At 40.3% G+C, this 26,590-nt stretch overlaps 1 protein-coding gene across 1 annotated transcript; it reads right to left on the minus strand.

The window, feature by feature from the left end:
• march5 (membrane-associated ring finger (C3HC4) 5) lies at positions 1 to 26,379 on the minus strand. The gene is made up of 6 exons (XM_021316321.2): positions 25,962 to 26,379; positions 14,709 to 14,911; positions 4,858 to 4,988; positions 1,181 to 1,364; positions 903 to 1,069; positions 1 to 428 (listed from the first exon to the last, which is right to left on the minus strand). The coding sequence occupies exons 1-6, from the start codon at positions 26,003 to 26,005 to the stop codon at positions 312 to 314; spliced, it is 846 nt and encodes a 281-aa protein (XP_021171996.1). The 5' UTR covers positions 26,006 to 26,379; the 3' UTR covers positions 1 to 311.
• Between the last annotated feature and the right edge of the window lie 211 nt (positions 26,380 to 26,590).

Genomic DNA, 26,590 nt, shown 5'->3' on the forward strand with positions numbered 1-26,590 from the left:
TTTTTTTATCTTTAAGAGTTTCTTTCACTGCTTCCTGACAACATCTGAGTGTAGAAGCTTTTCCGTTTATTTGCTCGTTAGCCAGTGAAGCCCGACGTGGAGCGAAGGGAGGTTTTAAAACATGACATTTTATTAATAATCATATAAAATGTTCTGATTACACGAGTCCTGGGGCTTTCATTCAGGGAGTTAGAGAGAGGTCCGGGCCGTGGAGCGGAGGACGCAGTGATGATGGCGCCGATTCCCGGCTTTAATCAGCGCTGCCTCCTCACCGCCAGCTCTTCCCCTCCCTCCCACCCGGGGGCGCCGCCTCAGGCCTCTTCCTGCTCGGGGAAGTTGAGGATCTTGCGGTGGGCTTGCCTCAGGTACTGCTGCTGCTTGAAGTACACCTTGAAGGCTCCTTTGATGGCCACAAAGGCGATGCCTCCCTGGGGAAACAGGAAGCGGACATTTAAAGTTTCAATTTATGGTGATTTTCTGTTTAATGCACACAGAGCGTCTCTGCTCCGTCTTCTCTAAGCCCCAGTGGGTCGAGGCAGATGAGCGTTCACACTGAGCCTGGTTCTGGTTCTGCTGGAGGTTCTCCTCCCTGTTAAAGGGGAGTTTTCCTCTCCACTGTCGCTTCATGCATGCTCAGTATGAGGGATTGCTGCAAAGCCATCATCAATGCAGATGACTGTCCACTGTGGCTCTACGTTCTTTCAGGAGGAGTGAATGCTGCTTGGAGAGACTTGATGCAACCTGCTGGGTTTCCTTAGAGAGGAAACTTTCTGACCAATCTGGAGGATTTGATGGAATCTGACTTTGGAAAGAGCCTTGAGATGACCTGTTTCATGAATTGGTGCTATATAAATGAAAGTGAGTTGAACTGCGTCTCCTGCACATCTGCACTCGGTACCCACCAGAATGGTCCTCTGTAGGTTGGAGTTGACGCTGCTGAACATGAGCTTCCCGACGATGGTGGCGATGGTGGGGAAGACCAGAGCGCCGCACAGGATCCGCGTGGCGGACACGTGGTCGGCCAGAGGGCTGGCCTCCGCGGGGATACGGGGCACCGGGCAGCCGATGCCTGCGGTGCCGACATTCAGACCATCAGCCACACCCACATTTATTTATGTTATCAAATTCTCCATAATAAAAACGACAGCAGTGACGCTAAAAACACTGTGAACGCGGCGACCTGGGAAGATGCTGTTGAAGATCTGCAGCTTGTTGGAGTACTTCCTCCACAGACGCAGGACGTAGTCCTCCCAGCGGATCATCTTCCCCAGGATCAGCATGACGGGGATGGTGGGCAGGCCGATGAGCAGGAAGAGCGGGTCGGCCCGCTCCATGACGTCCAGGCCCTCCTTGTGACCCACCACCTGCACGCCAGGAGAAAATCAGTCTGTGGTTATTCACCAATCAAGAAAAAAGGCGAGTCTGTTCTGATGAAGACCGTCTCTGATGCTAACCAGGAATCAGAGGCAGAAGTTTCACGTTAGTTCTGTAATCATGAAGGCGACTGAAATGATATTGATCAAGCTTATCTGCAAAAACGAAAGAAAAAATAAGTCAAATTTTCTTGAAATGAGTGCATTTTCCCTTGATTTGAGCTGGTAAATAAGCCAATGGAAAAAGATTTTTGCACTTAAAATAAGAACAACTTATCTTCATCATCTTATTTAGAGGGCAGAATATCTAATTATCTTACTTTAGGGGTCAAAATACTCATTCCATTGGCAGATCATGTTGTTTACCTGCTCAAATCAAGTACAAACACACTCATTTCAAGAAAATTTTACTTATTTTTAGTTCTGTTTTTGCAGTGTGTAGATTATTATTACAGTCACTACATCCTTTCAGCCAATCACAACGCAGACCCAGGAAAGCTCCGCCCCCTTCAAAGAGTTCAGAGCGCACCTGATCTTTATTATTTTATAAATGCTTGCAGTTTTGATAAAAAGTTGGTCGAATAAAGGTTTGAGTTTGAATTCAGTGTTTGTGTGTCTGTGTCTAAAAATAGGTTGCTAAGCAACAGCATAAAGTGATCAGAGCTGCACTTAAAATATATGTTTTGAATTTGTGGTTTATTATCAATATCAATAAAAATTTCTATTTTATCGATATGCTTTGTTCTACATCGTCCAGCTCTATGATAGACCCTATGATTCACCGCAGTGTGAGCGGCTCACAATTCTGATCTTTTCACCCCCCCCCCCCCCCCCAAAAAAAAAAAAAAAAATCCATTTTGTGCCACTTCCACACTACAAAAACAGAACTAAAATAAGTTAAAACTTTCTTGAAATTAGTGTATTTGTACTTTATTTGAGCAGGTAAATAAGATGATCTGCCAATGGAATAAGATTTGTGCACCTAAAATAGGAACAATTCATCTCCATCAACTTATTTCAAGTGTAGTTTATCTAATTATCTTATTTTAGTGGTAAAAATATTGGCAGATAATCTTATTTACCCGCTCAAATCAAGGACAAATACACTAATTTGAAGAAAATTTTACTTATTTTTAGTTCTTGTTTTGCAGTCCACACTTGGTACTAATTCGGCTAATTTTTTTTTTAAAGAGTCCGCTGTCTGAACGGTCATGTTGAAAACTTTATTGAACACTTCTAGAAACAATTACAATCACCATTACTCCTGCATTCAGCGAGCTGCTGCGTGATGCTTTGCGGATTTGAACCGTTCAGATGGAAGTATGATGGCGGTCGCATTTAATAGTAATATGAAAGGCCACCTCATAAAAATCTGATTTTTAGCAAGAAAATCGAGCATCGAGACCTGAAGTGTGAACGCAGGCTTAGATAGAAACCTGTCAGATGACATGAAGGAAAAAAATAAAAACCAGCACATCCTGCTCCACGCTAAAGAAATAAACTGACGGCCATCGCTCATTAACGGCCTACCAAGATCACTCCAGGAGGGCGGAGAACAACGCCTGAAGGACTGCAGGCGTCACTCAGTTAAGGTGCAGCGATCATGATTCAACAAGGAGAAGAAAAAATGGCCTCCATTGAGGAGCTGCAAGGTGAAAACAACTGCTGATCATAAATCTATGGTCTGTGACTCACGCTGCAGGACGACGACCTGGATCACACCAGGAAGCACACCTCAGTATAGTTTGAAAAAAAAAAAAAAAAAAGAAAAGGCTGGACAAGTCTTGCTGCTGTAGTGTGAATGAAAACAACAACAACACTGTAATATAGCTGAAAAAATAATAATTCGGCAAAGAGGAGTGGGTCGAAATGCCTCCACAGTGATGAAAAGACTCGTTGCATGAACACTTTTTATGGCAGCCGTGAGGATTAGGAGGCAAATGTTCAAGTTTAGAAACGTTTTCTCATGGGGTCAGGTTGGTCTAAAACAGTTAAATTAAATAATTAAATCCAGGCAGTGTTCTAAGCAAAGAGCTAAGAGGACTCTCATTGGATAATAACTGCACGTGTGATTATGTTTAAGCAGTTATTTAAGCCCAGCTGGTGCAATGAGCTGCTTCTCTTTTCTTAAACAACCAGGTTGAACGACGCGTCCCGTGAAAACGATGTCAGAAGGATCAAATCATTGGCAGAGAAAACATATAAGGAGGTTGGAGAAACAACCAAAACTGGGTTAAGAACTGTCCAACGCATTATTATTATTAAACCTGGAAGGATAGAGGGGACCCTTCGTCTTCAGGGATAAAATATAGCCGGAAAACAAATCCTGCACTGCAAAAACTGACCTAAAAATAAGCAAGATTTCCTTGATTTGAGCAGGTAAATAAGATTATCTGCCAATGGAATAAGATTTTTGCACCTAAAATAGGAACAACTCATCTCCGTCATCTTATTTCAAGTGAAATTTAACTATTTATCTTATTTTAGGGGTCAAAATTCTCATTCCATTGGCAGATCATCTTATTTACCTGCTCAAATCAAGGACAAATACATACATTTCAAAAAAATATCACTTATTTTTAGTTCTCTTTTTGTAGTGTGAATGACTGTGATCGGCGATCATTTAAACGTTGGGTGAAATCAAACAAAAACGACAGTAGGACTCCTGACTATGTTTAATAGTGAAAGTAAGAACATTTCCACATGCACAATGTGAAGGAAGTCACATTTTGGGACTGAACAGCTGTGTAGCTTTAAGAAAACCACTAATCAGTGAAGCTAACTGGAAAAAAGGCTTTAATTTGCTGACTACCTGAATATACTTAATGAGCAAGTTATTAATCTCTTATTCACTCTCTGCCTCTGATAACTGTTGTTTTTGCTAATATTACACTGCCTTTATTTTTCCAGGCAATGTAATAAAAATTAATGCATTTTTTAATAAGGTTAATTTGTAGATCCAAACAAGCATATTTATTGAGAAATAAATATGCTCAAATACATTTTTTTTAGATATTTTATAAACAAACTGACATTTATTGCTACATAAACACAGAAAAGTACAGAAAATAGGTACCACTAAGTACCGGATTCTAGTATCGAGATGCTAGATCCAATTAACCTTACCAGTGATGCAACAGTACATGTCATTATCTTGAGTAATACGCCCTGTACTTCTTTTTTGTTTTGTGTCTGTTTATCTATTTGTTTTTCTCCTCTTTTCTTTTCCTATTATATAGACATGTGTGACTCCTAATTTATGTTCCATTGTACTAAACTACTTGGAAAACTCCAAATAAACATATTGTTAAAAAAGAAAAAAAAAGAAAGAAACCAATTAACCCAACAGTCTCGTTTCTGGTCTGCGGGAGGAAGCCGGAGTACCCGGGGAGGACCCAGGCGTGTTCAGGGAGACTTAATTAAAACAAATGAACATATGCCCAACAGCAGGAGGCGCACTGAAAGCAAAAACACGGAGTCCTACCTGCATGACGGTGACGGCGCCGTAGGTGACGGCGGTCCAGTAGATGGAGCCCACCATGATGCCGGCGGCGGCGAAGGGGCCGGCCTTGGAGATGAGCCGGTCGGCCAGATCCAGGACGTAGACGACAGGACCTGACGGAGACAGACGGCACACCTGTCAACCTTCAGAGAGGCCTGAGCATACGCCGTCGCTCCTTTAGATCTGCTTCATTTAAAAAAAAAATAATAATAATAAAAAGGTCTGGTGGCAGACGGGGAGGAGCCAACACCAGGAGGAGAACAATTTATAAAAAAAGTTTTCTACTGCTGCATCCTCCTCCCGTCTGGCATTTTCAAGCAGACTCCAGGGAAATCATGCAATATTTACAGGAAGGCAACCTGATTTCTTCACTCAGACTCATCCAAGTGCTATTAATAACCCGGCCGAGAGAACAGGACGCCATGCTGAGAGAAGGTCCAGGGATCGGGGTTTTAAATCTCTGACAAAAGCAAAGTCCTGCTTTAACTGGACCTCACCACTTCATCTACTGCTTAGCAAAAACTTAAATTATCCCAGATATCAACCTTCATAAGCCCTAATAACTTTGTCTCATTCTGCCACGTTACGACTTTAACACGTCGTTTGTGTCATTAAACCCACCAAGGGGTTCCTCGTCGCCTTCCTGCTTTTCCCTTTTGCATTCCAGCCAATCATGTAAGTTAATTACAGTCGTTACATCCTCCCAACCAATCACAACGCAGACCCAGGAACCAAGCTCCGCCCCCTTCAAAGAGTTCAGAGAGCACTCGTTTCTTCCCCCCCCCCCCTTTCTTTAAAAACTTGCTAAAACAAAAGTTGGTTTTAAAGGGTTGAGTTTTAATTCAGTGTTTGTGTGTATCTGTATCTAAAAACAGGTTGCTAAGCAACAGCATAAAATGGCCAGGGATGCATTAGTTGATAATTATAGATATCAATCTATTTGATTTATATTTTATCTATATGCTTTTGTTTCTAAATTATGTCTCCTATCTGCTGATGCCAAAGCTAACGTCCTCTTGGTTAACCCGAGCTGGTTAAAAGACGTCGTTGACTAGAGTAACTAGTAGGGCTCGTTGTCGTCTAGGATGAGCCGATTCGATACGATTCTCGATACAAAGCTCACTATGCGATACTCCATATATCTCAGCTTGATTTGACTGCAGTATCGATATTTATTACTTTCAAATTAACTCTCAAAGTAATTCACTCAACAAAACCAGGTTGGTTTGCAAACGACTTGCTTTTTGTTCATTTTGATGCCATTTGCAGGGTTCGTACGGGTGCTGGAAATCCTTGAAAATGCTTGCATTTTGACGTTGTGTTTTCAAGGTTTGAAAAGTGCTTATATTTTGGATGAAATGCTTGAAAATGCTTGAAATTGTAACCATTTCTTTCGCAACAAATACCTATCTAACTGAATCGTGTGTTTATTAAATGGAGAAATAAAATGTTGGAGAGCCCGAAAATGTGTGACTGCGATCTGCCAGTCTATTTCCATGTTTGACTCCGCCCCCATGAAACCTTTGGAAAAGGTGTACGAACCCTGCATTTGCTTTAAAAAATCAAATGTCCAATTAAAGAAAATGCATTAAACCTAAACATAAAAATACTGTTAAATAATAAAAACTGTTGATCTTTGATTGAAAAAAAAAAATGTAAACAAATTTCCTATAGTATACTATAAAAACAAGCTCTTGTTTCAAAGAGATTTGTAACTTTAGTGGCTCTAAAAATGTGTTTGGCTGCACCGAGGGTTGTAAAGGTTGTTGAAGTTTTTTAAATGTAAAGGCAATTTAAAATCAGTAGCTTTAGGGTGCATTTAGTTCTGCAATGAATGCATAACATTCGCAGAAAGAAAGAAACTAATAGTGTATAGAATATTTTACTATAACTAAATTAAGTATCTTTTTGCCAATAGGTTGCAAACAACTTGCTATTTGTTCATTTTGATGCCATTTGCTTTAAAAAATTGAAGAAAATGCATTAAACCTAAACATAAAAATACTGTTAAATAATAAATAATAACAATAAAAAGTGTTTGGCTGCACCGAGGGTTGTAAAGGTTGCAGACACCTGAACCAGGAGGACAATGTTTCTAAATGTAAAGGCAATTTAAAATCGGTAGCTTTAGGGTGCATTTAGTTCTGCAATGAATGCATAACATTCGCAGAAAGAAAGAAACTAATAGTGTATAGAATATTTTACTATAACTAAGTATCTTTTTGCCAATAGGTTGCAAACAACTTGCTATTTGTTCAATTTGATGCCATTTGCTATAAAAATCAAATGTCCAATTGAAGAAAATGCATTAAACCTAAACAATAAAATACTGTTAAATAATAAATAATAATAATAATAATAATAATAATAATAAGTGTTTGGCTGCACCGAGGGTTGTAAAGGTTGCCGACACCTGAACCAGGGGGACAATGTTTCTAAATGCAAAGGTAATTTAAAATCGGTAGCTTTAGGATGCATTTAGTTCTGCAATGAATGCATAACATTCGCAGAAAGAAAGAAACTAATAGTGTATAGAATATTTTACTATAACTAAATTAAGTATCTTTTTGCCAATAGGTTGCAAACGACTTGCCATTTGTTCATTTTGATGCCATTTGCTTTAAAAATCAAATGTCCAATTGAAGAAAATGCATTAAACCTAAACATAAAAATACTGTTAAATAATAAATAATAATAATAAAAAGTGTTTGGCTGCACCAAGGGTTGTAAAGGTTGCCAACCCCTGAACCAGGAGGACGTCACCGGTTCTGTCTTCATCTCTAGCCTGGCAGCTTCCTGCTTCCCTCATACAGGATATTTGCTCAGGTGTTTGCTGCAGACGCTGAGTCGACACTTTCCATCAGTCGTTTGAACAATTTAGCGACAGCGGCTCCCGTGTCTCTTTATCCGAGTGCTTCCACTTGAGCGAGGCCTAGTTGAAGTCTGTCTGTTGGCCACTGAGAGGCTTCTTAAACTCCCACCTCTACAGGAGTCATTGATGAAACTGCTGTGTGGACGGGCGCCAGGCTTTTCTGACGCTCTCCTTTCGCTGCACCTGTGTTTGCTGACCGCACCGACCGCTCAAAGCCTGAGTGCCTCGCCGTGGCGTACGTCGACCAGAGAACTGGAACCTCTTTCACTTTCCCTGCTGCCAAGGCGCTGCACCGTTACGTCCGGAGGGAACCGGGTCGCCGTTAATGACCGCTGACGGGGGACGGAGAAAAGAGCGATTCATTTTAGCCGCTGGCAGCCGGTTCCCGTAATTAAGATAATTGAACAGGAGGGAGCGAGAGAAGAGGAGAGGGAGGTGCAACTGCAGTGGAGCGGCGGAGCCAAACTTTGGCAACGCGCTGGCCTGTTTACTCGCCCTGAGCGAGAGCGAAGACGGAGCAGCAAGGACTCTCCGTCCTCAGAGCTGTGCGATGGGGGCTGGCAGAGGCCCTGCAGCAGGTGCTGCTGGGAGGAGACACTCAACTTTGACAGCTACATTCATCTCTAGTGTTGGAGAAAGTGGAAAAAAGTGTAAAACTAAGGAGGCAGCATCTCCAGCAGCCCTGGAAAAGACGAGGCGCCGTTTCTGCAGATTCATTAATGTATTCGGGATGCGTCTGTAACCTGACTCTCGCCAGATGGATTTCGCTCCGCCAGGCTTCACTCACATCCATCTGGGACATCGTCCATAGAAAGTGATTTCTCCAACCCATTTTATTGTCCAGCCAATCAGGACGCAGGGCTGGAGTTTCATAGATGTGACGTAGTGGAGAAGCGACCGTGACGTGAGACTGTTTTGATTCAGACAACAATGGCGGCTCGCATCGAGGAAGCAAGCGTTAGCATTGATGCTGCTGTTTCTTCCGTGTTGTCTAATCTACCTAATATTGTTTCACTAAAAGAACATCAGAGAACGGCTCTGAAGGCTTTTGTTGGTGGAAACCATGTTTCGCCCTTCTCCCGACCGGATTTGGCAAGTTTTGTTTTCCAGGGCGGGGCGCCCGTGGCGGAGCGGTTAGCGGTTAGCACGAACCATGTTAGGAGGCCTTTAGTCCTCAACGCGGTCGGCCCTGTGAGCTTTAACCCTTCCGTATCAGATTCCTTCTCTTGGTTATCTGGAGAAAAATGTATTATTATTATTACTATTATTATAGGACCGCAAATGAATTAGTTGGGTAATCAGCGGTCATGACTATTTAAAGTAGGAACAAAAAAAGTACTCAGCAGCCATCTTGGAAGACAACAACAAAGACACCCGTAACCATTTGTGCCGACAAATTGACGCTTAGTCGGCAGGTAATCCAATGTCCCAATGCAGACGGTTCTATTTCATACTAAAAACAGCCAGATGCAACAACCACTGAAGTCAAAAAACAATAAAGAGGCCAATTTAAAGAGACAGTCCCAAAGGACCACCAGCTCACATAGGAGTGAGAGTTTTTAAAAATAAAATCTCCTCCAGTAACAGTGAAGACTCTTAATTTCTTATTCTGAAATATGTTACACTTAATTCAGACACCGAAACTACTTAGAACAAGATTAGAATATATTTCAGTAACTCCCAAAATATGCTGCAAATGAGGCCTGAAACAGAGACAATGCCCACACTGCAAAAACAGATCTAAAAATGAGTAAAATGTTCTTAAAATTTGTGTTTTTGTCCTTGATTTGAGCAGGTAAATAATATTATCAGCCAATGGAATGAGTATTTCGACCCCTAAAATAAGATAATTAGACATCTTGCACTTAAAATAAGATGGAGATGAATTGTTCCTATTTTAAGTAAAAAAAAAAAATCTTATTCCATTGGCAGATCATCTTACTTACCTGTTCAAATCAAGGACATATACACTCATTTTAATAAAATGTTACTTATTTTTAGTTTTTGCAGTGCAGTATCTCCAGCAGAAAATATCCTTTCTGGTGCACATCCTGTTCTTTTAACACCTAATGAAACGTCTTTGTCACAGACGTGACTGTGGCGTTTGAGTCACCTAAAAAATAAAAAAATAAAAACGAAGGACGGCCGTGATTTCAGGAACTCGTTCGGCGGAGCCTCTCATCTCGTCAGAGCCGCTCTCAGAGTTCCTCCTGTGACCCAGTTTCCCTCCCACGCCTCTGCTCGCCTCCCTCGCAGCCTCCGTTTCACAATAACGTGATTAGGACAAACACGCGTCTGCCAGAGGTGAACTCATCCGCCGCCGCCGTGGGTCTGGCCAATCACTGCTCTCCTTTTGCTCCGGACACGCGAAGCTGTGACGGAGGGAAAGCGTCTCTGTAACTTGGACGCAACATGTAAATAAACTGCAATGGTTCTGGGTTGGTTGGTAGATAAATACTAAAAAAGGACAAGATATATTGTAATAAAATAAAAAAAGAAATAAAAACAGCCCCGATTCACAGCCATTTCTGGCTAATTCTAATGTTTTTATTCCCGTCAGGTGACTCAGACAGCTCTGGCTTCCACATCGACAGGTTAATAAAAACCCTCATTATTTTTAGCAGTGAGTAGATGTGCAGCTGTGACGTCAGTGTTCAGCTGCGTGGATGGGAGAGACGGTGATGAGCGGTAATCCATGTAGGTCAGGGGTGTCCAAGTCCATTCCTGGAGAGCTGCTGTCTGCCAGCTTTTACATGGAGCCCTTCTCCAGCATACCTGAGTCAAACGGCTCAATTCCCCGAGCATCATTCAGTCCTTCAGCTCTGCAGACGCCCGCTAATGAGCCGTTCATGGGATTCAGGTGTGCCAGGTAGAAATGTTGCAGGATAGTAGCTCTAGAGGACTGGACTTGGACTCCCCTGACCGTGGTGGGGGGAAAAAACAACAATAAAGCTATTTATTTCATGGCTGAGATCACAGACATATATACGTCGACGCGTCATAGGGCGCAGGTTCGCACGTCAACGTCACCGCCATATTGTATGTGGCAGAAAAAAGTTGAGTTCTGTTATTGTGAACGTGGATCAGAGAAGATGCCTCATTCCTGTGATGCAATAAATACACACACATATATATATATATATTTGTGTGTGTATGTGTTATGAATATAAGGATCAATTTGTTAAATCTAAACATTGTGGTCTTCATTAGTTCATAAAACTGTGTCACATGTGAACCTTTAGGAACAGACTTTTAGGGGGAGTATTAAGGAGGTAAAATTACAAATATGAGAAAAAAAGTCCTAGGTCAATAAAGTAAAAATAAACAAACAAACACAAAAGTGATAATGTTATGATAAAAACATCATATTATGAGAATTAATGGGGAACATTTCCAGAATAAACACAGTTTGCAGAATTATTTCACTCCTGGAGTAATAGGGCCAGGTTAGATTATTTTAAATATTTTTCTTTCGGAGAATAAATTCAGGAGAATGAAGCTAAAGGGATACGAAAATAAACTTGTAATATTACAAAAAAAATACTACGAATACAAAGTATATTCAGAGATTAAAGTCCCTCTGATACTGTTTAAGTGACTGAGTAACTGCAGATTTGCCACATTTAAGATGGCGGACGCTCTGAACACATCGCAGCATAGGCAGAACCCGCCCAATGACACGTCTACTCTTATATTATGTCTATGGCTGAGATTGTTTTTTTTTTTTTTTTTTTTTTTTACCTGAGAAAGATAAGCTCCACAGCAAAATAACGTTTCTCTTATAGAGAATCTGAGCTACAGATGAAAGATGAATCATGATGGAAAGAGGTAAAAACATCCAAAAGGCTTTTCTGCAATTACAAGAACGGTGGGATGGCTTCAATGCCAGTAAACGTTTGTCTACTTTTATATTGTAAGAGTAATTCTCAACCTGCCATTTCAGCTATAATGTAATAAAGATTGTTAAAAAAAAATGATTTCTATAGGTCCAATGTTAATTATAGATTGATCATTGATTAGCCAATCAGATGACAGGAACCATTATGTGATCTACAAAGATGCTGATGATGATTCCCTGGTGCAGCACAGAAACCGTTTAGAGCACAGGTGTCAAACTCAAGGCCCGCGGGCCGAATCCGGCCCGTCAAGATACATTTTCCGGTCCTCAACAGCCAAAAAAAGGCACATCATGTCATAAGGTAGAGGCATATGTCCTTTTAAAGTGTATAAAGTGGCTAAAACTGTGCCTCCTGTAGGTGTAACTCAACCCAATATCAACTTTTTTTGCAGATAAACTGTATAAACTGGGCCTGAGGTGCTACTTTTATGTTACTGTGCATTTTTTATATTTCTATGTGAACTAGAATGAAATTATGTAATGAAAAGTCGAAAAGTCACATCTATACATGTGCAACCGGCCCTTTTAATGACTTCATGTCGCCAAAGTGACCCATATAGAAATGAGTTTGACATCCCTGGTTTAGAGCCCAACATGTTTCTTTGTGATTTGAACGTGAAATTTTAAATTTTAACTGATGTCAATATTCAAACTGTATTTATGTATTTCATGAATAAATCACGTCTTCTGAATAAAAAAAACAACATAAAAAGTCTTTATTAGTGAAACCGATACCAAAGTATAACGTTACTGGATGCTCAACATTCCCCATTTTAACACAGGGGGAAGGCTCAACTTTTTCCTATAAAAAGTACTGCTTTATTCTCGCAATTTATTCAGACAAAAACAAAAAAAATCCAAGCCGCTGAAAAAGGGGGAGGGATCACCAGTCTGTTATTTCAGCTGAAAAGTTTGGGAACCTCTGATGTACAAATATTTTTCCATACTTCCAGTCGGGGATTAAAGCCGATAACCTGAAAAGTGGCCGATTTTTATTCACTCGCCTATCGACTCGATTGGTGCATCGAAAATATTCTTTCTACACAAGAGTGTGTCGGCAGGCTGCAATTCTTTCAAATACTGAAATAAAGGCTGGTGATTTTGAGATTGTCTAGTCGCTGAACACAGGAGCCATTTTGATTGGTTTAGCTCTCCAGATGAAGCTCTGATAAAAAGTAATTTCCCCAGATTTTAGTCATCTGGTCATTTTTGAAATGAGATATTTAGTCTAGTTTAGGCTTCTGTGTCTGTATGAAAGCTGCTGGATGTTAATTTTCTCCATCATGGCTCGCTGGATCTGTTTGTTGGTACACTGAGCGGACCTGTAGCTGAGGTTTAACAAACTAAGAGCCACGTTCCGGTCGTCATCCTTAGGTAAGTCTAACCTGCTCAATGGACCCAACCCCTGCTTGTAAGGTAACACAGATACCATCTAAAGAATGAGGAACCCTGCGGAGCCGTTTAGCCCAAGCGCTCGTCCTCCGGCTCGGCGCTGAGTGACAGCACAGCCCCGGCTGCTATAAATATGGATGAAGCTGTTTACCAGCTGGGGCCCCAACGCTGCCGGCTCAACATTGTCTTGGGTCCAGCTTCGGTCTCGGGTTGCAGCCTCCGTTTCTATGGCGGTTCTTCCAACCAACGCAATGAGCTGCTAGCCGTTTTAACAGGCCGCACCAAACCTACAGCCAGTTAGAACCGCTCGGAACCGGTTAGAACCGGTTGGAACCGGTCCTCGAGGCTCAGGGTCAAGACTGGGCACCATGGCAGCTCAAACGCTGAAATAATGAAACATTAACTATAACTTCTATGGTGATGTTACCTTCATTCATTTAGTTTTTTCTTAAATACAGACTTCACTTACATGCTAAATGCTAAGTTTAGAGTTTAACCAAACTTTTAGCACAAACATCGGCCGTTTTATTTTTATTTTTTAGCTGTTCGGCTCTTTATATACACGAGTAGGGAGTATACACTGCAAAAATGGATCTATAAATAAGTAAAATGCTCTTAAAGTTAGTGTATTTGTCCTTGATTTGAGCAGGTAAATAAGATTATCTGCCAATGGAATGAGTATTTTGACCCCTAAAATAAGATAATTACACATCCTGCACTTGAAATAAGATGACTGAGATGAATTGTTCCTGTTTTAAGAGCACAAATCTTATTCCATTGGCAAATCATCTTATTTACCAGCTCAAATCAAGGACAAATACACTAACTTTAAAGAACATTTTACTTATTTTTAGATCCATTTTTGCAGTGTAACAAGCAGGAGTCAGCTGGTTAATTTGGTTTATTTGTAGAGAAGTCAGTGTGCAGGAGCGGCTGGTGAACTGCAAAAACAAAACTAAAGAACTAAAAATAAGTAATATTTTCTGAAAATTAGTGCATTTGTCCTTGATTTAAGCAGGTTAATAAGATTATCTGCCAATGGAATGAGTATTTTTACCCCTAAAATAAGATAATTAGATATAATGCACTTGAAATAGGGCGATGGAGATGAGTTCTTCCTATTTTAAGTGCAAAAATCTTATTCCATTGGCAAATTATTTTATTTACCTGCTCAAATAAAGTATAAATACACTCATTTCAAGAAAAATTTACTTATTTTTAGTTCAGTTTTTGCAGTGTGCTAACCTGAACCACGGTCACCGCCCTCGTTTTTCACAATTACGTCTAAAAACAGTCTTTCTTCCTTTTAATAATTCATCCTAACTTTTTTTTTTACCTTTACGTGCTTAAAAATAAACTAAAGATGGAATCATTTAATGAAAGCAGAGCAGTAATGTTGATTTTTGTAACAAATTGATGTGTAATTTGTGTTAAATCCAACTGCTTTTCACCAGGGTTGTCCAACTTCTGTATTCAGGGCTCGGTTTGCAGCATATCGGCCATCAAACAGCTGGATTAGCTCCTCCACAAGTCATCCAGTTCTGCAGAGGCTTTCTACTAAATTATAAATCTGATTCAGGTGTGTTGAACCAGGGAAACACCTAAAACCTGCAGGAAACCGGCCCTTATCTGCTTAGGTCTGGTTTGGTAGTTTGGGAAAACGCAGCTCACCTAGTTTTGGGAAGACGATGAGGTACTCTGCGTTGCACTGTGGGCAAGCTACCCTCGCTGTGCTGTTGCCTCGCTGTTTCTCGTCCACCCAGCGCTGCAGGCAGGACTGGTGAACCCACTTGGTTGAGCCACGGCACCGACACGGCCGCACCCACTCCGCCGTGCGGTCGTCCTCGTCTGTGGCGAAGCACACCCAGCAGCTCCTGAGACGACAGAAATGCCCACATGTGAGACGACAGTGAGACGCTGATGGGCGAACCTTTGTGTGATTATAGACAGTTACAAACAAAACGGAAATCTAACATGTCCAGTTTATTATTTAGGCTCCTTTAAGATGCGTCTACACCATCCAGGGTTTACAGCTACATGAATCTGATCCTGGCGCACCGCCACGGCAAAAATCGAAGCAGACACAGTCAGAATGAAACAAAAATACATATTAAAACAATATGCACACTTATACTAACCCTAATCAGAGTTTGAAATGAATTTAATATCATAAAACATTATAATGTCCTTTTTTGTGAAAAACCAACAGCGCATGTTCCTTCCTCACTGCAAAAACAGAACTAAAAATAAGTAAAATTTTCTCGAAATTAGTGCATTTGTCCTTGATTTGAGCAGGTAAATAAGATTATCTGCCAATGGAATGATTATTTTTACGCCTAAAATAAGATAATTAGATATAACGCACTTGAAATAAGGTGATGGAGATGAATTCTTCCTATTTTAAGTGCAAAAATCTTATTCCATTGGCAGATCATCTTATGTACCTGCTCAAATAAAGTATAAATACACTCATTTCAAGAAAAATTTACATATTTTTAGTTCAGTTTTTGCAGTGTGTCTGGTTGCGAAGCTGGAAAACCAAAGACGGCAGTCCAGCATTGCCCACTTAGCATCTTTGTTGCTGTATTTAGCAACTTTCAGACCCCTCAAAGCGACTTTCTTTCAAAAAGCGACCAGCAACAAGTCTAGGGACTTTTTTCTGTGCTAATGGCGACTTTACCGAAAGCACCAATTGTTCTGGAGGCAGCGGCGAGAGCTGCCATGAGCCCGTTCCTGCTTCCCTCAGCGCCGTCTCACAGGCAGCATGCAGTGAGAGCAGAGAGGCGGTCCACGCCACAATTAATCACGGATGTACAAAAGCTCTGGTGATCCCGCCCTGGACTACAAAGCGGAAAATAAATATGACGTAAAAAATGTAGTTAAAGTTAAAGTAGTTTCTGACACTGTTCCTCCCTGAATTTGATTCACACATAGTTGCAATCACTTATTCACCTCGTTTCCTTCACTGCTAAACCAGAACTAAAAATAAGTAAAATTTTCTTCAAATTTGTGTATTTGTCCTTGATTTGAGCAGGTAAATAAGATTATCTGCCAATGGAAAGAGTATTTTTACCCCTAAAATAAGATATTTAGATGTAATGCACTTAAAATAAATTGATGGAGATGAATTCTTCCTATTTTAAGTGCACAAATCTTATTCCATTGGCAGACCATCTTATTTACCTGCTCAAATAAAGTACAAATACACAAATTTCAAGAAAGTTTTCATTTATTTTAGTTCAGTTTTTGTAGTGTTTGTGTGCCTCTGATAACTGTCTTTTTTGTACAGTTTGTTTTATGTATTTCTGATTTCAGTATTAAAATACATAAATCTTTTCATAAAAGGGTAATTTACAGTTGCAAACACATTTAATCAGTGTTTTTAATACATTTTTTTTGTCTTAGGAAAAGCGTCTTATTCTTACAGCCTAAGTAACAAATGTACGAACAAATATGCAACAAAACAAATAAAACATCCTAGAGGAAACCTTGCCATATGCTATAAAAGCTGTTCAATTTGAGCTAAAAACTGGTTCAAATATCTTTGAACCAGCTACCAAACGAGACTCTGACACACCGCCTACATCTAGAACCTGCTCCAGTTCAACCAGTTATTAATCTGTAGTCCCATCAGACCAGACCAGCGGCTCTGGATAAAAATCAACCAGTAAAAGCACCACTGAGTTGACCTCCAGGCACAGGTTCATCTGGTTGACGCGTCCCGGTGTTCAAAACGGGCTAAACAAGAACCTGCTGAGGAGCTTAAGGCTTTACTTTCAGATTATCTTAATTGGTTTCATCCATGCTTGGTGGTTTCAGCTCCTAACCAAAACAGCTCATTCCTCTGGCCCAGTCCAGTTATTGTGCAAAGAGATAAAAACCTGTTTCACAGCCAGAGCTGTGGTTGGGCCTGAAAGTACCAAAGCAGCATGTGCCCTGGTTACGTAGCGGAGCCGGTCTGGCAGGAAAAACCAAACGCTGACGTGTCTTTATTCAACTTTACGTCATTTTTATATGAAATGTCAAAGGCTAATGCAGCGACCAACCCTCGAGGCACCTCTAAAATGTGGTTACACCATCTGCTAAACGTGTTTGAACCCATCACATCCCTCCAGCTGCCTCACTCCCTTCAACTTTCTTTCTCAGCAGGGAGAAAAAAAAACAAAAAAAAAAACATTAAATACGTGAGGTTTTCCCAAAAATGAGGTGCAGAGTGGACTATTAAAGCCCCGGTGAGGCTCAGGTTTGATGACATCACTGATTTTTATTCATTATTACTTTTCACTGCAAAAAGGGAAGCAAAAGTAAGTCAAATTACTTTTGCTTCCCTTTTTGCCAATGGACTTAGTATTTTATTCCCTACAATAAGATAATTAGATATCCTGCCCTTGAAATAACATGATAGAGATGAAATATTCACATTTTAAGTGCAAAGATCTTATTCCATTGGCAAATAGTCTTATTTACTTGCTTAAATCATGGAAAAATACATTAATTTCAAGAATATTTTACTTACTTTTAGTTCCCTTTTTGTAGTGTGGAGCTATATTAGGTTTTAGCAAAACACAAATATTTTTCCCCTTTTCTGTCATAAAACAATAAAAAAAAATCTATTTTAGCCTATCTTGTACTTTCTGATACATCAAGACATTGAAAATAAAAGATTTTTGTAAATGAATGAGAAATATTGTCTATATAACAGGTTTTAGAGGAAATGTGCCATATTTTTAATGATAAGCTAACAAAAATCTTCATTTTAAGGAAACAAAACCTCTAGTAACGTCAGCCTTCAGCATGACTCAGCATCTCTCCATAGAACGCCATTTATTCTTTAGCCCTGCTGCCCCCACAGCTGAATAATTGACAGCAAATCTGTGGCTTTCTGTCATCGCCGTCGGACGCTACGTGTGCTCTGGTTCTAGAGTTACGCCCGATGTTGGAAGGACCGGGGGAGCAAACCTGAGTTATTTGCTCGGGTTGCTGCCTGAATGTAATGGATGATTTTCCAATACAAGCCCTGGCGCTGAATAAAACATGACTTTGCAGGAGAGGAGGGTTCGGGCTCAGATAACAGCACCTGCAGGGAGGCGTAGCGGGACGATTGCTGTCCGGTGATAACGTCGGCGCTCCATTCACACCGGCGCTCGGACTAAAAGAAGTATTTAAATATGTGTGCCTTAAAAGAATAGTTTTGACTCTGGAATCGTGAAACTTTCTTCTTACAGATCCGTCTGAAGTTAAAATTGCCACGGTGCAACGTGGGGATGCGGTCCTCTAGCTCGGACGGGGAAGCTGGCTCTAGGTGGGAAACGAATGGCGCTAAATACGGAATAATCCAGGAAGAAAACCTGTTAGAGACGACAAATAAGTCAATGCTGGGTCTGAAAGTTACAGTCATGGTAAAAAAAAAAAAAAAGTACACCCTGTTGAAATCCTATGGTTTTTACTTTGTTATAACTAAGCTTTTGGAGCCAGACTTGTCCATTGTCTCTTTTCCATTTTGTTTTCCGATTTGTTAAAAAAGTTCGCACTAGGGGTTTTCAACCGTTAGTGCAAACTTAAATCATTTCAGAACAAGTTGAACACTAAATGAAATATATTTAAAACCCTAGAATTGATATAAAAAGGTATATTTTTTTATAATGGCTATAAATATTTTCTAAAATGCTGAAACGTCAAACTATGCTGTAATCACTGCAGAAATCCAATGCTTTGCATCTTCTAATTTTAGAGGAAATAATTCACGTTCCTTCAGATCTGAAGGAACAAGTGATTTTCATATCTTGGCTTCAACGTTGCGTTTCTTGAGGCACCGGGAGCATTTACCGTCCGGATCTGGAGCTCTGGACCCAAAGTGCTGGACCTAGCGCCCGCTAGGGCTGAACAATTAATCGCATTTTCAATATAATCGCGGTTTAAAAAAACGCAATTTCCAAATCGCAGAGGTCTGCAATTTTTGGGTATGTAACAATTAGGGAATTAGACACGTCCATTAGGTGTTGGTAAAATGTTTAAAGTGGGTTTGCCTCCACATGGAAGGGAAGACAGTTGTAGCAGTGAGATAATCTAATTTTATTACTTGTTTTAGAGTTGATATAATCATACATATCATTAAGTTCTGGTCAATCAGTTTAATACATAGACTTGCTTGTTGGTTGCACTTTATGTTCAACAAGGATTGATGTCCAAATCAACTAAAAGCTGTTCTCTTGAACAATATTCTGATTAATAGAAACATTAAAAGTTCTTGTTTTAAATAGTCCTTGTTTACAAACATCTTTATTTAGAGGCCATTTTTGTTGCTTGTAGTTAATGCGGAGAAAAGTCAAAATTGCAATTTTGGTTAAAATATGTCGTAGGCAGAACACAATCATTTCTGCTCTGAGTTTAGATGCTGTTAGTCTTTTAGCAACTAATCTGCACAGCGAGGAAACAAATTGATTTGTTGTTTGTATGTTTAAAAAGACATGATAAATTAAACTGGGAAAAAAAAAAAAAAATCGCAATTAGATTATTTTCCAAAATCGTTCAGCCCTAGCGCCCGCCTACCAAAGCTTAGTTTAAGCCAATCATGGTATCAAATGAAAACGCAAGCAGCAGACACCATGACAAACCACAACAAGTTACGCTGATCAAAGGCACTTCTTGCTGTTCTTCTTTCAAAGAAGAAACTGTGGATTCAGACAAACCGATGTGACAGCAGCAGCTATGCGGGCGTCCTCCTGCGCTGCCGTCTTTACTTTGGTTCGGCTGTGGCCTCGGCAGCTCCTCTTTTCTGTTACAGCTGTATGTCCCGCCTTAAACCACAATACTGCAACGTGATTGGCCCGAACCTCTTATGGTTCTGTCACGGATATTCTCTGGCCGTGTTATTGGCGAGAAAACGCGGGCCACACTGCAAAAACGGAACTTAAAATAATTAAAATATTCTTTAAAATTAGTGCATTTGTCCTTGATTTGAGCAGGTAAATAAGATGATTTGCCAGTGGAATAAGATTTTTGCACCTAAAATAGAAACAACTCATCTCCATCGTCTTTTTTCAAGTGCAGGATGTCTAATTATCTTATTTTAGGGGTCAAAATACTGATTTCGTTCTTATTCACCTGCTCAAATCAAGGACAAATACACTAACTTTAAGAACATTTTACTTATTTTTAGATACGTTTTTGCAGTGCAACATTAACATTTATAACCTCAGAAGACTTCACGGCTCTAAACAAAAGACCCGTCCAGTCGCAGCGACGGATGCTTGACCTCGTCTCCCATGCACGTGAACAATGCCGGTGTCATTTCAACTTGTCGCCACAGGGGGCAGACCTGTGCAACAACTCTGGAACGCGACCTAAACAGCTAGCTAACATTTACTGCAGTCCAAACTGTTCGTTCAGTGATCATGCGATATATATCTGCAATGTTGAGATGACTTTCTTTGACAGTGCATGTAAATCCTCTTAAATTAACCCTCTGCACCTTTATTCATTCATGGGACCTGTGCTGTCTCGCCGGTAAATTAACTCTGTAAACCTTTTCTGTACCGGTACCAGTTATGCAAACCATACAGGAAGATGCAGCTTTATAAATACAGCTAAACACACAACACTATGCTGATGTAACCTGATCCCGGTTAGACATAAAACGGGATCGTTTTAATGGATCTGGTTCATTCGTTAAGAGTTGAGAGCCCGGATATCTGGCCACACCTTTTGGGATTTCTGCTTGGTGCGTCTGAACGGCGTTATTTAACCGACGAGGCATTTTTGATCGTAAACCGATCTCCAGAGACACACGCCCTGATAAGGAGAACGGATGAGTTCTCACTACGCCGTCTGTTATCAGCTGCAAAGAAAAAGACTCTGCAGATAGGCCCGGCAGGTTCACCTCTGTAATTAGGAAGCATTTTGACCAAAGCTGGCTTTATTTCAGCCCAATTTCTAGTCAACAGATCACGTGGGAAGATGAACAAACGTTATAAGTTTAGGATTTAACTTCCAAAACCTAAAAAAAAAACAAAGACAGGTTTGTAAAGTAGAATCCAGATACTGTTCTTAAAACACTACAACAACAAAAACAAACATGTTTTCACGATAGAAAGATTTTACTTTCTGGAAAGGAATGCTTTGATGCAAGAAGCCATTTTAACTTTTCATAAGTCCTTGACTCATACGCTGCCATTTATTGAAGCTAATAAACACTTTAACTTTAACTGATGTGTAAAAATAATATAAATTCTGAAAATGTCTTAGAGGAGTTACTGGTAATTCACTACCTCCTTATATTTGGACAAAAAAAAGCAATAATAATGTGTCCTTGTGGTCTGGATGCACAGGACTGTGCTGAGAAAACATATTTGGCTCCATGACAGATTTCTTCTTTCTGCTTCTTTTTCTCCCACTTAAGACAAAGATCCCCTGACTGAACTAAAACAAAATAAAAAACACTTCCCAGTGATGATTTCATGGTTTATTGAGAGATAAATGTATGCTATATCCTCCTACCACACCATACCAACATTATTTATAAAGCACTTTAAAACATCCACAGCAAGGGCTGGGCGAAAAATCGATTAGTTCTAATTTTTTAAAGGTTTAATTTTTGGAAAATGGGAATTTTATTTAGCCAACGGTGTCATTGGGCTTCAATGCTGAACATATGTTTAGGAAGATATATTTTGTCCGCTGGAGAGCGGAAGACCAAGGTAAGACGGTTTTGTGCAGTTCTTCATAAAAGGACTTGGGGAAACTTCTGGAAAAATTGCAAACTCTAACATTAAAATGGACACGAGCGACTTGACGACGTCTCCTTTTATTCCCCCCCGTCATGTGGACCACGGCACAAACTGGACCAGGGTTAAAGCTTTGGAGGGATTTTCCAGCTGGGAACGCCACTGCTCGGTTACATCTTTCGATTTCGCTCATGTCAGAGTAAAAGGGGAAAGCCTTCTGATGTAACCTGGAGTTAACATGTTAGGCGCTAACGAACCTTATATTCAGACGTGGGACTGGATGAACGTCTAAAACCTGCGGGACACGGGTTGCTGGTGAAAGATTCTCAGTCATCCAGGTCATGATCATTCCAAAAAAAAGTTAAAAACTGGACTTTTTTTCCAAAGTTTGAAGTAATTTCGCTTCCCATACAGAAAACTTTCTCCATTCAAAAAGTCTGGAGTAGTGTGGAGATCCAAGCTTTATATTATTCCCCAAAAAGGCCTTGTTTTGGCTTAGATAACATGCAAATTAAACCGAAACAGGTCCTGCAGGACTATGGTAGTAGTGGTGGATCTTTAGTAGGAAGACTAACCTCTGCTGCATTGCCTCCAGGTTTCTAGTGGATAGTTTTAGCGACAGAAACCTGACCAGCCTTTTTACGACTTTCTTTCTGAAAACGGTGACAAATTCAAACCTGACGCGACATGCAACAAATGTCCCCACGGGATTTCTGTATTTTAACACAGCAAAAACAAAGGAGAGAAAAAAAAAATCTTGCTTATGCTTTAATTGGCCAACAAATGACTAGCTTGGAATGCCAGGACTGGTCGTACCAAACCTGTGTTGAAGCAAAGCACTGCAGCTGTGCTCATGACTGTGAAGACGGTACAGTCTGGTTTAAAAAGCCATCAGCCCCGGAGTTGAGGCAAACTTCTGTCTACGTAGAGCTCAATTCAAATCTACTTGATAAAGCACCTTGCATAAGACGCGTCACTTGGCCTGAGCTTTTCTTCCAGCTAAATCCACGCATCCCCAGTTATTTTTGCCAGCTGGAGATTACAGAGGTGAGGTGGATCAGCGACGGCTTTCTGTTTCTTAGACGACGACCCCGAAATATTCCTTAAAACATCGTTTAAAAAATAAAATCATACATCAATTTACCAAACGGTGAGTCTTGTAGTTTTTTGTTTTTTTTTTATCTAGAGGAAAAAAAAAAACTCAAACAAGTTTGAATTAAGTCGAATAAAATAAAATAAAAAGGGTCGGTCTGGATTGAAACGTTTCACCCGTTTGTGAAACACGGCACTGCAGCGGCAGCTGGCTGCTGGTGGCCGGCGCCGATAAGAGCCTTCGGGGCGTCGTGTTTGCCAGCGATAGAGCCTAGGTACACAAGTGTAACAGCACCAGGACCCGGCGTACGTCTCACAGCTATCTGCTTCACAAACAGCGCCGGGGGTTACTGCCTCTGCCGCGCACCTGCAGCACGTAGCCGGGGCACATTTCACAAAAACCCCGCCGTGGCCTTCCTTTTCTTTACGCTGCATGGGTTTGGGAAAGGGTTTCAAAGTTCAAACATCAATATTGACAGAAAGTGCAGCGTCGAATGCTATTGCAGCGCACACACACACACAGACACGCACACACACACACACACACACACACACACACACACACACACGGTATCAGCTGCCGGGTTATTGTTCTGGAGGAAACGGCGCTCTAATGTTGCAGCGCCTCGCCACCGCTGCGTAAACTCTAGTAACTCATGAAGCAGAATAATGCTTGGAAAGCAGCAACAAGGAATAAACTAAACACTAAGCAGTCCTAAATGTTCGTACTTAAACTGATAATAAAACAACAACAACACTCCCCTTAATGGGTGAAGGACGACCTGTTTTATCTCCCTGAACCAGATGGTTTACACACACACACACACACATCCCTTTTTATAGCTTTAAAATTTAAACCTGGCTCTTAACCACAATCCCCTTCTCAACACGAGTGTGTGCAGCGTGCACTGCAAAGACGGATCTAAAAATAAGCAAAATGTTCTTAAACATTGTGTTTTTGTCCTTGATCTGAGCAGGTAAATATAATCCTTTGCCAATGGAATGAGTATTTTGACCCCTAAATCAAGATAATTAGACATCCTGCACTTGAAATAAGATGATTGTGATGAATTATTCCTATTTTAAGTGCAAAAATCGTATTCTATTGGCAGATCATCTTATTTACCTGCTCAAATCAAGGACAGATACATTCATTTTAAGAAAATTTTTACTTATTTTTAGTTCCGTTTTTGCAGTGCGTAAAACGCCTGGCGGCAACCAGGCGAGGAGAGCAAAGACAGGCACGCCCGAGCGCGTCCCCAGACATAAAGCCCACCGGAGCATCTGCGTTTCACCCTCTAAGGGAAGGTGGAGGACAGCAAGGTCTCCAGCATCCAGCAGCTCAGGGACGTCGACCCGGAGGAGAGGGACAGGAGTTCAGCGACAACCTGAAAGGCTTTTGAGGGCAGTGCTAGAAAACAATCACAATAATCACCGCTTCAACTCACTCGTCTTTTTTTTTTTTAGATGCATAATTGGAGTTTCCTAACTTTCATGAACACAAAGGTAAAACCTCAAAGGGTAAAGTGTTCAGGTGGGACACTGCGTCCCCGGTCCATGATTACCAGATTATTAATCTACACCGGCCCTGTCTAATAACCTAAAAAATAAAAAAATTAAGTCCAGAACATTGGACAGATTTAACCATCCGATGTAAGACAGAAGATGTTTAGTAACTTGCCTGAAACCAAAAAAATAAATAAAAAAAAGTAATTTGTATGATTAGGATGTAGTTAAGAGACTGTTTTACTTTCTGAACGGACAGTTTCTCTTCTGCTCCTACTTCATGTTTGCTGCTTATGGATGAGTGTTATGTTTTGATGTGGAAAGTCCCCACGTAACCTCAAGGTCTCTTTCTATTCAAAAGACAGAAGTTTAACATTTTTCCGATGAAGTTGAAAGCTCAAATTATATTTGAGGGCTCCGTCTGATTAGACAATTTGAAAAATCTTACGTCCCATTTTTCCTAATAGTGCAAGAATCAAGACTGCCACCTATACAACTGCCTTGATTAACGACATCATAATAACCAAGCCATAAAAACAGCTTTTAATTTGCTAACTTGGGCTGCAATTATGAGAAATAATTTAAATATGAACATAGCCATCCCAGTTTTGTTTAGCTCACGCGTTGGACGAAGATACCACCTTTGATTTACCTGAAGTTTTCAAGCCCACATGTTTCAAATATCCGCAAATCTGGTACATGAACATATGCCTAATTAGCCCAAGAAATATTGTGATTCCATATAAAAAAAATTACAAAAACAATTAGGCCTTACTTTCAGGATTAAACTACCCACATCTGTTTTAGTTTTAAGGCAGATAAGCCGTTCAGGTAGAAAGTGTGATGAAAATATAACATACAGGAGTAATGAATGTCAGCTGTCGCCCAGATAAAATACCCTTTTTCAGGGAAATTAACTGGCATTTCTTCCTACAACAAAAACGGCAGGACATCCAGTAAAGATGGTTTGACAACACTTTAGAAAATTGGAAAGTAAGCATTTTTTGTGCTTTTAGATCACAAGCTTTCACATGTTCATGTAAACTGGGGGTTAAGATTACTATAAAATCCCAGCGCCTAAAACGTCGTAGCTGTCTTTAATTTTTTAAACTACACAGTTTTTAAATGGTAACATTGAAAATCTATTTTAATGCTTTTATAAGAATGAACGACACACAACTCTTAAATATTTTTCCAACCACACCTAGTGTCTTGAGTTTTGAAAACATTTTATTTTATAGTGATAGTTATTTCACTATCACTATCGTTTATAAATGTCTATTTTTATCCAGATCAGCCCGTTTTAACCCGGCATACACAGGTAACACATTGAATTAACAAGCTTTTGATTAAGCTCCAGACAGGAAGCCTCTGTAACTCAGGTGGACTCAATCAAAACACCCCCAGTCAGCCAAGGACGTCCCTGACCAACCCTGCAAACATGGTAAAAATGAGGCCAGCAAGTAGCGGCCCGTGACAATTCTAACTTTCTAAAATCAGCTGACAAATTCTCTACTATTTTTTATGAAAACATCCTTAATATCTGACCAAACTCTCGAATTTCGGGAAACTACGTAGCTGCCACTAGCTAACTTCTACTCACCTGTCCAAATTCTGCTGTGAGACCACTGAACTCGGTTCCGCCATTGTTGCTTAAACAAATCAAAAAGACGTCTTCTTGAAAGAAAAGGATCGAATGCGGCGCGAAAATGAAACAAAAAGTCCCACGACTGGTAATCTGCTGAGGAAAAAGTCACTTGCTAGCAAGTTAGCTAACTCGCCCACATAGCATAGGCCGTTACGTTGACACGACCGGTGGGCGGCGGAGGTGCCGCGTATTTGGAGTAAAACTAGTCCCTCAAGACCATGGCTATGAAAATAGTATTTATCTTCTGCCGGTGGTCATCTGAGGAAAAGAAACACCTTATAAATCTGTTATGGCCTCGTCTCTCCTGACCGTTTGACTCCATTGACAGGCCGCAGCTGCCTCATCAAAACAAGGACCACACTGTCACCGCAACTTCCGCCGGAAACCGGAAATGTAGTTTTACACGATATATTATATTATATTATATTATATTGTATTGTATTGTATTGTATTGTATTGTAATGTATTGTATTGTATTGTATTATATTATATTACAGCTAAACTATAAAAATATTATTTTTTATTAATTTATTCTTTGTTGCAGTCAGAGTATTTTTCGTGAATTATGAAGACAAATACTCATT

Source organism: Fundulus heteroclitus, chromosome 22 (assembly GCF_011125445.2).
Source record: "Fundulus heteroclitus isolate FHET01 chromosome 22, MU-UCD_Fhet_4.1, whole genome shotgun sequence".
Classification (NCBI taxonomy): Eukaryota; Metazoa; Chordata; class Actinopteri; order Cyprinodontiformes; family Fundulidae; genus Fundulus; species Fundulus heteroclitus.